Source organism: Pundamilia nyererei, unplaced genomic scaffold (assembly GCF_000239375.1).
Source record: "Pundamilia nyererei isolate P.nyererei 1_Seehausen unplaced genomic scaffold, PunNye1.0 scaffold00204, whole genome shotgun sequence".
In the NCBI taxonomy this organism is placed as follows: domain Eukaryota; kingdom Metazoa; phylum Chordata; class Actinopteri; order Cichliformes; family Cichlidae; genus Pundamilia; species Pundamilia nyererei.
The window spans coordinates 439,574-451,136 of NW_005187605.1; the positions used below are offsets into that span (position 1 = coordinate 439,574).

Sequence of the window (11,563 nt, forward strand, 5' to 3'; positions counted from 1 at the left end):
CGCTGACCTCGGTTTCCTTTACTTGTACTGAAGTTTGTATCCTAGTGGCAGGTGGATCACGCATTGTTTTAACAGTTTGCACCCCCAAGTGGTTGCCACTGTCTCAGCTTTAAATGCCTCAGCTTTATAGGTTTTAAATATTTCAGTATAGTTTTGGACGGATGAGACATTTGAACTAAGTAAAATTGATTGTGTTTGGACAACAAAAGCTGTTTTGAATGAATGAATCCAAAAATAGATCTAGATGGCATGAGCTGTGAAATGACCAGAGCTGAACTGGATCCAGGACTGATCCGCTCTCAATGAACCTTATCTGTTTTAGGTCCATCCTGCAGTGCAAGCAGACTCAGACACAGTTTGCTTATCCTTCATGGAGCCTATATCTTCAGGCAGATCCGGTTCTGGGTCAGTCCAGTGAGACTGATTTTGGTGATTTTCAGTGGAAAATCTGTTGAGATTCAGACTTTGAACCTTTAAAATGTTGTTTGACATCATTCAATGACTGAATCTCAATCTCACAGAATTTTAATGAGATTGAATCTCAACACATTTCAACATGAAATGTAATCAGATTACAATGAGACTGTCTGTAGCTGCTTTTAAAATGTCACTCTAAATACATTTAGCTCCGTTTTAGAGTCTTAAAGTCCATTTCCAAGATCCTGCTGTGACAGACATTTTTCCAATCAACACAAGAAATGATTGGTTATTGATCACTGTGCGACATACAGTAAATGTTTGCAGTACAAGAAAACTGACAATACAATAGCTGCATTATGTAGATAGAGTGACAGCCCATCCATCCATCTTCATCCGCTTTATCCGGAGTCGGGTCGCGGGGGCAGCAGCCTAAGCAAAGAGGCCCAGACCTCCATCTCCCCAGCCACCTCCTCCAGCTTATCCGGGGGAATACCAAGGCGTTCCCAGGCCAGCCGAGAGATATAATCTCTCCAGCGTGTCCTGGGTCTGCCCCGGGGCCTCCTCCCGGTGGGACATGCCTGGAACACCTCACCCAGGAGGCGCCCTGGTTTGATATTTTCTGTTTGATGTTATTGGAGTTTTCAGTTTGGATATTACCATTGCCTAGATTATGTTTTCATTCTGATATTGTTATTCCTGTCTTCCTATGTTCCCCATGCCTGGCCTGTGTTTCTGTGATATTTCCCATGTTTAGTCTTCTAAAGCTCAAAACCAGCCACCAGCCTCCCACCTCCTGACCTCCAGGACCCCGAACTCCAGCAGGTCCCTGGAAACCATGAAAACCACTGTTGGTCTTAACTACACAATAATTATGATTTAAGAATCCCTTCACCTCAATCCAGTATATGGGCTTTGTGTGATCCCTGCCCGCACAACAGCACCCTCCTCTGGCTCACATCTGCCATCACCTGTCAGTTCATGCAACATGGTTGCAGCCATGCTGTGTTGGAGTTCTTTGGGTTTCAATAAACTCACTGTGTTTAAAGAGTAATGTAAAGACTTACAACTGATTTTGCCTGCAGGCACCCCTAGATCCTGCATGTTTGTCACATAGCTAACTGCTAGAGTCCACATAGTGGTGAATATTAAAATTTGCCACCCACACACCACAGCCACAGTCTGTGTGTGACAAATAATGCCAAAACAACAATAACTCACAATCAATAACTTTTAATATTTCTCTTTTTATTTGATTTTATTCTTTTCTCCTTATTTTTTTTTGTCATCAAATTGATTGAAAACAATTGTAACTGAAAACAACTTATGAAGTACTGAGAAACATATGTCTCTCTGCTCCTCATCATCTGTGCAGGCTGAGAATATGACAAGAAAGTGTCAAAGGTCAAAAGGTATTCTCCTTCAACAGTGAAAGCTCAGAAATGGATAAATTATTAGCCACAATTTTGTCCTCTTCTGTTTGTGTGACTGAGGATGTAGTTCAGAAATTTCACCAGTAGATGAAAGCATCGTTAAAGGCATGTCAAATTGGAACTTGAGCTGGTCTGTGCTTCACATTACAGAGGAAGAACACAGGCAGACAAACACACACACACACACAAACCCCAGCATATGCTATATTGCCCCAAAGGTTTCTTCCAGATCTATGCCATGGTACGCATATCTCAATTTCCAACCTCGCAACTGTGATTCATTAAGTGTGGTGATGGTTACAAATGTGTAAGAATTGCACCAAACTGATTGAGAAAAAAATTTACCTGAAAATAATTTGAGCTATTGACAAACATATTTCCTGTCCCTCATCATCTGTCCAGGCTGAGAATATTCAATTCAATTTTATTTATATAGCGCCAAATCACAACAACAGTCACCTCAAGGTGCTTTATATTGTAAGGTAGATAATGCATACAGAGAGAAACCCAACAATCATATGACCCCCTATGAGCAAGCACTTTGCCAACAGTGGGAAGCAAAAATTCCCTTTTAACAGGAAGAAACCTCCGGCAGAACCAGGCTCAGGGAGGGGCGGGGCCATCTGCTGTGACTGGTTGGGGTGAGAGATGGAAGACAGGATAAAAGACATGCTGTGGAAGAGAGCCAGAGATTAATAACAAGTATGATTCAGTGCAGAGAGGTCTGTTAACACATAGTGAGTGAGAAAGGTGACTGAAGACGAAGCACTCAATGCATCATGGGAATCCCCCAGCAGCCTACACCTATTGCAGCATAACTAAGGGAGGACTCAGGGTCACCTGGTCCAGCCCTAACTATATGCTTTAGCAAAAAGGAAAGTTTGAAGCCTAATCTTAAAAGTAGAGATAGTGTCTGTCTCCCGAATCCAAACTGGAAGCAGGTTCCACAGAAGAGGGGCCTGAAAACTGAAGGCTCTCCCTCCCATTCTACTTTTAAATACTCTAGGAACAACAAGTAGGCCTGCAGTGCGAGAGCGAAGTGCTCTAATGGGGTGATGTGGTACTACAAGGTCATTAAGATAAGATGGGGCCTGATTATTTAAGACCTTGTATGTGAGGAGCAGGATTTTGAATTCAATTCTGGATTTAACAGGAAGCCAATGAAGGGAAGCCGATATAGGAGAAATATGCTCTCTCTTACTAGTCCCTGTCAGTACTCTTGCGGCAGCATTTTGGATTAGCTGAAGGCTTTTCATGAAGTTTTTAGGACATCCTGATAATAATAAATTACAGTAGTCGAGGCTAGGAGTAATAAATGCATGAACTAGTTTTTAAGCGTTACTCTGAGACAGGATATTTCTAATTTTAGAGATGTTGCGCAAATGGAAAAAAAAGCAGTCCTACATATTTGTTTAATATGTGCATTGAAGGACATATCCTGGTCAAAAATGACTCCAAGGTGCCTCACAGTGTTATTGGAGGCCTAGGTAATGCCATCCAGAGTAAGAATCTGGTTAGATACCATATTTCTAAGATTTTCAGGGCCGAGTACAATAACCTCAGTTTTATCTGAATTTAGAAGCAGTATAGAGGTCATCTAGGTCTTTATGTCTTTAAGACATTCCTGCAGTTTAACTAATTGGTGTGTGTTATCTGGCTTCAAAATGATTAACAAGATAATCGACCTCTGTTGGAGTAGCATTCAGGTAGCTGCTCTGCTCTGTGTTGGTACAGGGCATTGAAGATGATAACAGTGGGTAGATTACATTCTTAAACTCAGTTACAGCACTGTCAGACAGACATCTACTGTGATGAAATCTACTCCCCACTGCTGTGTAATCAATTATTGTAAATTAATCAGGAAATGATCAGACAGGAGAGGGTTTTCAGGAAACACTGTTAAATGTTCAGTTTCTATGCCATATGTTAAAACAAGATCTAGAGTGTGATTAAAGTGGTGGGTGGCTTCTTTTACATTTTGAGAGAAACCAATTGAGTCTAATAACAGATTAAATGCTATGTTGAGGCTGTCATTTTTAGCATCTACATGGATGTTAAAATCACCCACAACAGGAAATCAGACAGACCGGCCTGTGCTTCAAGGTTTCTGATAATTAGAATGACTCGGGGGTGTTGATTCATTTAAACTAACATAATCATCCTGCTCTAACCAGGTTTCTGTAAGGCAGAGTAAATTGATTTGTGGATCAATTGTTAAGTCATGTACTAACAGAGACTTTGAAGAGAGACACCTAATGTTTAATAAGCAACATTTCACTGTTTTACTCTTTGGTGCAGATGTGGATACTGTATTGTTCTTTTTTGTGTTTTTTTTTTTTAATGTTTAAGTCATTTTTTGCTGGTTTTTAGTTTGTTTTTTGAGCTGACACAGTCTCTAAGGGGAGTTTGGGGAGATAACAGGAGGAGAGAAGCTGCAGAGAGGCAGGTTTCCTCCAGAAAGTTTCCCAATTATCTATAAAGCCCACATTGTTTTTTGGACACCACTCAGACAGCCAACAATTTAAGGAGAACATGCGGCTAAACATGTCACTCCTGGTCAGATTGGGGAGGGGACCAGAGAAAACTACAGAGTCCGACACTGTTTTGTGTGTAAAACTTGTAAACATCTCTGCGTGATGTCTACCAAGACAAAAGGATCGGAGAGACTGGCGTTGTCTTGACAATTTGGTGCCGTGACCCGGATCTTGGTAGCTGATCTCGATTTGGACCTTGGCTGAGCGGAAGGGACACGGAGGGTATCGCTGGCAGAAAACAAGGTATGCAGAGCCTGTTTTACCGAATCTGCACATTGGCAAATCCGCTAAATTTCACCCAAAAGTGTCCTGAATGCAGAAGTCCGCAAATTTAAATATGAGATGTGTGTGGAAGAGAGCTGGTTTCTCTAAAAGTGACGGTTGGTGTCTCAGAAAGCAGGACTTTCTAAAATCCACTGTCCTTGGTTTGGCAACCCTCCTACATAAATGATGTTTCATGTACTTTTTTTATTCAAAAGGTATAAATAATAATAAACGCTGTATTTTTGTCATTTTGTTAACAGGGCAGAAAATGAAAGTCAAGGATGTAGAGCAGGCCGAGTAATAAGTAGACAGGACCGGCTATCTATAACTGTGGGTTCAGAGGTGACGTGCTCTCAACCATCAAGCACTACACCACAACTTCTAGTGGCCCTGTCCCAAATATAATGGCAAGCACCTTTGCATCATTCACAAAACTAACCCTAACCAAGGAAAAGCCTTTTCTTACCTCACCTGACATCATCTTAATTCTTTCTTACCACTAGTTGCAGTTCCAAAGACTTCTGGAGAGGAATTAAAAGAGCTCTTGAGCTACAAAGACAAAGAGCTTGAGACCTATGCCAATCCTTAATAATTAAGGACTGGCATATTTTATATATATTTGTGGCAACTGTTGTGATTTAGTGCTAAACGAGAAATTTGAAATGTACAATAACTGTGGAGTGTGTGGATGCGGGGACGTTTCTATGCACCTCTGCCATTTCTTTCTGTCTCTCTCCACTTTTCTTTCTCTCGCTCGCTCTGTCTCAGCGTAGTGTATTTGTGTGCATATCTGTTAACTACACCTTACGCCTGCAGGGACGGGAAACTTCTGGGATTTCTGCCCTCCTCCTGGGCACACCTAAAGTAATCAAGCTCACCTATTTGTCAATTGATGATCAGCTGGCTCCTACTTAAGCTGGGAACAAAGCTTCATTCTTTGCCTGAGCACTGTACGAACTACTATTAGTGAAACCATCTTCAATCTTTAAGTCTGTGTCTCTGTTACCTTGAAGATTACGAACTTGTCATCTCATCTGTGCAAAAGCCCTGGCGTTTTCCCTGTGAGAGTGATTGGTTATAGAGAGCCTGATGAGATTCTATTCCTGTGTCAAATGTTTTCTGGACTCTGGATACTGTAGCTCATCTGAAAAACTGAGCCTCAAATCAAAAATACTTGACTACCTGCTTTAACTCTCTAACATCCAGATTAAAGCAGATAACTCTTAAGCTGGAAAGAAAATGGCAACATCATCATCATCGTTTAGCCTGGAAAAATAGTTTGCTGCTTTATAAAAAAGCTCTCAATAAAGCTAGAACATCTTATTATTCAGCACTGATTAAAGAAAATAAGAACAACCCTAGGTTAACAAAAAGTCAGAGCTCTGTTGAGCCAACCATTCCTTTAATGTTAATTAGTAATGCCTTCATAATTTAGCTAACCATTAGAGGAAAAAGTTACAACCATCTCATAGATGTGGCATTATATACAGCTACTTTCAGTACCATTGATATCTATTTGGAGTCTTTTTCTCCAATTGATCTTTCTGAGTTAACTTCAGTAATGACTTCCTCCAAACCAACAATGTGTCTTTTAGACCCTATTCCTAAGACTCCTCAAAGAGGCCCTTCCATTAATTAATGTTTCAATCTCTATTAACCAGCTATGAACCACAGGCCTTCAAGCTGGCAGTATTTAAACTGTTACTAGACCGAGCAGTTTTAGCTAATAATAGGCAAATCTCTAACCTTCCTTTTATCTCCAAAATTCTTGAAAGACTGAGTAGTTGTCAAACAGCTAACTGATCATCTCCAGAGAAATGATCAAAAATGAGAATAAGAGAAATCCTTCTCATGCTTCTGTGTTGATTTTTTTCAATTACTATTACACCTTGAGCCTGTCACCTTTGTCACAAGCCCAACATTTCTGCATTTCTGGATTTCTTAATAATGTATGTAGTTGAGTGGCATTGTGCTGAATTCAGTATAAATTATGTTGACACACCAAAAGCAAGAGTCCTGGACCTGACAACATCTGTGGACAGATACTGAGAACTTGTGCTGATCAGCTGAGTGGGATTTTTCACTATATCTTCTCACTTTCTTTAGAGCTACAGACAGTGCCTAAGATTTGGAAACATGCTATTATTGTTCCTGTTGCTAAGGGCAGTTCTCCTGGCACTGAATGATTTTAGGCCTGTGGCTCTGACTTCTTTAGTGATGAAGACATTTGAGAAGATAATTAAGAAGGAGATTTTAATGCATGTTGAACACCATCTTGACCCCTTCCAGTTTGCCTATAGAGCAGGAAGAGGTGTGGAGGATGCTGCTGTCACACTCTTGAGGCCCCTCACACCCATGCAAGATTATTATTTGCTGACTTTTCATCTGCATTTAATACAATTCAACCCCTCTTACTTGCTGACAGGCTTTACAATCATTTTAAGCTTGACACTAGTCTGGTCGGCTGGGTGACGGACTTTCTGACTAATAGGTCACGATGCGTGAGGGTGAATCGTGTCTTTTCTGATGTGCTCTCCTCCTCTACTGGATCACCCCAGGGTTGTTGCCTCTCTCCCCTTCTGTTCATTCTGTACACAAATGAGTGTCGCAGCAATTTCACGAACAGACACATCCTGAAGTTTGCTGACGACACAGTAATCGTCAGTTTTCTAGTGGGGGATGAGTCAGGCCATGGACAGGTGGTAGATGATTTTGTGAATTGGTGTGATGAGTCCTTCCTGTCACTTAATGTGTCAAAAACTAAAGACATGATTATTGATTTTAGGAAGTCCTCTTATAGTTCATCACCTACTATCATTAAAACTGCCAATATTGGGATCATTGAGAGTTATAAATATCTAGGTGTGGTACTTGACCATAAACTGTGTTTTGAATCTCATGCTGATGCCACTACTAAAAAAGTTCAACAAAGACTGTTCTTTTTAAGGAAAATGAGATCTTTTAATGTCTCATCTGAGATGTTGTCCTTGTTTTATAGATATTTTATCGAATCTGTGATGTCTTTTTGTATTGCTGCATGGTTTGGTAACCTGACCTGAAGAATAAGAATCGGTTGGGACTTCTGGTAAAAACTGCTAGCAAAATTTCAGGGCGCTGGCAAGATGGACTTTTGGCCATTTACAATAGAAATGTGCTTAGAAAGGCTCATTCTATTATTAATTGTGTGAACCATCCACTTCACAGTGAGTTTGAGTTGTTGCCTTCCGGCCGCCGTTTTAGAGTACCTCCAAGGAGGACTAAAAGACTCCAGGTCTCTTTTATCCCTACTGGGTCTTGTCTCCTTAATGGTAAATAATTGTCCTTGAACTTTCTATCATTATTATTGTTGTTATTATTTTATAGTATTGTTCTGTTTATTTTTATCCTGCTGCTAAACTAATTTCCCCCTGTGGGACAATAAAGAAATTGAATTGAATTGAATAAGCTAACATCCATCATGAACAACACCTCCCACCCCGTGCATGAGACTGTATAAGCACTGAGCAGCTCGTTCAGCAGGAGACTTTCGCACCCACAATGCAGGAAGGAGCGCTACCGCAGGTCATTCTTAATTGTGATAGCAGTAGTTGTAGATTAGTAAACGTAGCATCAGCACCAAAATGCACTTGAACATAGATGTCAAAGTAACTTGTCTATCTTTTATCCTTCCAAGGATGCAGCCCAGCCCCCGAGTTTGGACACAGCCCTTATAATCAGCTCACAGCTCAACTGTCAATAAAGTTTGTAAAACCTTTTGACGTTTGTACGTTGTGCGCATGCGCCCTCGCACAGTACTGCAGAGGGCTCGAGCAGCTACAGGAATGTCGGTTATTTCAAACACTGACTCAGTAGGTCCCTGGACTCGAGCTTCTGTTGGGAAAATGGTAGTTTTTGCGCTCTGTGAATGAAACCGTGTAAGGTTCTGGGAATTTATATCACTCGGGTTGCCATGGCCTCTTTAACCGTCACTTCGGAGGCTCGGAGCGTCGAGAAGCATCGAAAGTCCTTCTCGCTGCTCTTCTACCGGGCCGTGCGGGACCTAAAGCCGGTCTGGATGTTGGAGGACATGCGGACGATGGAAACTTTTTACTTGGACGAGGACTCTAGCCAGAGGATTTACAGCCCGTCGGAGGCGTTGCTGTACGCTATAGTTCATGACCACCAGGCGTACGCTCAGTACCTCCTCAGCCGATACACGGATGAAGCGCTAGCAAAACCCGGGGAGCGCTTCTGCCCCTGTCCGTCCTCCGCGCCTCACCTCGCTATGGCTGTTCGCTACGACAGACGCTACATTCTCGGCCTCATCTTACAAGAAACCCACCGTATAGCCATTACCCCGTCCTACACGGACCGAGCCGGGTGTTTTCACATCGAGGACGGAAGAACCCCGCTACATCTGGCTTGCGAGCTTCTGCGTCCCGAGGCGGTCATCTTGCTCCTGGGGAGCGGGGCGTCCCCGTACGCCCAAGACCACAACGGCCTGACCCCGCTGGACATTACTTTGGAAAAGCTCAGAGACTCTACGGTGGTCAGAAGTGGGGAGAAAAGGCGGTGTCTGGACAACCTGCTCCTGTTTATGCCAAAAGTTCGCTTCAAAATGAAGGAAGCTCTGGTTGGAGAATCGGAGCGCTGGAGCAAGATGCTAGGCGAGGAGACCTACCTGTACCTGTCGGGAAGGAGCCCGGCGCCGTTGGTTCTCAGCGCCATGCAGACTGTTCTACAGCAGCTGAGCCCTGCCAGCTTTCCGGACAGCCTACTCGAGCTGCCCATTCCCTCCTCCCTCAAACCACCGGGACTGCCTGTGAGCCAGCGGGACAGGCAGAGGGTGGTGTAGCATCAGTGACACATGCATGCCCTGTTTGGATACTGCTGTTTTAGCATGCTGTGTGTGAGCATTTGAAGATCCTGTATGGCTATTATAGGCCTGAACAGATAAAACACTAACAGTCAGGGAACAAATAGACTAAATTAATGTGATCTAATGATGCAACATAAGCCACGCTGATTCCACGGGAAGGAATAAAAAAGCCATACTGTAGGGTTTCACATTGATTCAGGTGCCATGAATCATTTATGTGTCTATGAAATGTTGTATCGAGTAATGATACTGCAAGTGTATTGTATCAAAAGGACGGACAGACACTAATACTGACCTGTGTTACTGATGAATTTAATTTATTAAAATTATAGTATTTATCAGCAACATAAAGTAGTCATAAGAAAATGATCAGGTGACTTGAAAACATTTTGGATCTCTGTCTTTGAATAAAATAAAATTTAAGTGACTGTCTTCCTGGGCCTTCATTGACAGAACATGTTTGTTGCTAATGGAAATGAAGAAGGGGGTGCATACTGTAAGGAATCTAAGGAGCTTGGAAAGGAAGAAGCTTCTCCAGTTCTGAAGAAACAGAACTGGAGAAGCTTCAAGAGGTGAAATATCGTCAAGAAACTTAAAGAAGTCCAGTTGCTTTTCTTTCCAAGCTCCTTGTTTTACTATAGCCTGGGTGATTGAGAACATACACAGACAGTAAGTTAAATATAATTATTAACATCCATCCATCCATCCATTCGCTTCCGCTTATCCTTTTCAGGGTCGCGGGGGGCGCTGGAGCCTATCCCAGCTGTCATAGGGCGAAAGGCAGGGTACACCCTGGACAGGTCGCCACTCTGTCGCAGGGCCAACACACAGGGACAGACAACCATTCACACTCACATTCACTCGCACATTCACACCTAGTGACAATTTGGATTAATCAATTAACCTATCCCCACAAGCTGCATGTCTTTGGACGGTGGGAGGAAGCCGGAGTACCCGGAGAGAACCCACGCAAACACGGGGAGAACATGCAAACTCCACACAGAAAGACCCCGGCCTGATGGTGGAATTGAACTCAGGACCTTCTTGCTGTGCGGCAACAGTGATAACCACCGTGCCACCGTGCTGTTATTAACATAACAATGATTATTAAAATTAAAGATTTTAATATTTAGTAGTATTCGGTTTGAAAAGGTTTTCTGAAACTTCACTTGTTGGTACACAGAAGGTCTGATGCAGTTTGTAGATAAGGAACAAATTCAGCCTAGAAAACATTTGTATATACAGTGTACACAAGAGTTTGTGTGTATAGACTAACCAATACTAAAACTGAAGATATTTCCTCTATTTGTATTGTATTTTAGCTTAGTGATCCAAGCTCACAAAATTGTTTCCAATTAAGTTTGTTTTGTTTTGGGTTTTTCTTGGTCTGGTTTTCATTTAATATTTCTATTTCATATTTATGATAACCTTGGTTTTGAACCTGCTGAAGGGTTTTCAGGAGGTTTTACCTGCAGGTGGTGGGAAACAACAAAGTAGAAATACTTTGTTAGCTTTTGAATAACTTTTGACTTTTGCCCCAACAGCTGAATATAAACACCTCCTTTCTGGCCATTACATTTTCAGAATAGGCTTGTTCGTTGGGTTTAACATATTTGAGGGTTTTGCTTTTGTTTTGTTTTTTTCCATCTCTGCATGCCTTCAAACATCAGACTTATTTGAGCCAAAATGGAAAAGCACACTTCAATTATTATCACAGGAAACACAAGGTCCTTGCGCAGTGAGATACAGTGGCTTGCAAAAGGATTCTGCCCCCTTGAACCTTTCCACATTTTGTCTGACTGAGCTGGAGTTGTTTTGCAAAGAAGAATGGGAAAGGATTTCAGTCTCTAGATATGCAAAGCTGGTAGAAACATACCCTAAAAGACTGGCAGCTGTAATTGCAGCAAAAGGTGGTTCTACAAAGTATTGACTCTTAATAATTATGCACACCCCACTTTTCAGTTATTTTTTGTAAAAAAATGTTTGGAATCGTATGATTTTCGTTCCACTTCTCACGTGTACACCACTTTGTATTGGTCTATCACGTGGAATTCCAA

The 11,563-nt window shown here is 42.0% G+C and overlaps 1 protein-coding gene across 1 annotated transcript; it reads left to right on the forward strand.

The window, feature by feature from the left end:
- Window positions 1-8,415: 8,415 nt before the first annotated feature.
- LOC102211542 (ankyrin repeat domain-containing protein 9) lies at window positions 8,416-9,933 on the forward strand. Its single transcript, XM_005747773.1, has one exon. It carries the CDS (start codon window positions 8,553-8,555, stop codon window positions 9,480-9,482), a length of 930 nt encoding a protein of 309 aa, XP_005747830.1. The 5' UTR covers window positions 8,416-8,552; the 3' UTR covers window positions 9,483-9,933.
- The last annotated feature ends 1,630 nt before the right edge of the window (window positions 9,934-11,563 follow it).

What these genes read in the sequence shown, in the direction of transcription:
- LOC102211542 (XM_005747773.1), top strand. Translation starts at nt 8,553, where the DNA reads ATGAAACCGTGTAAGGTTCTGGGAATTTATATCACTCGGGTTGCCATG.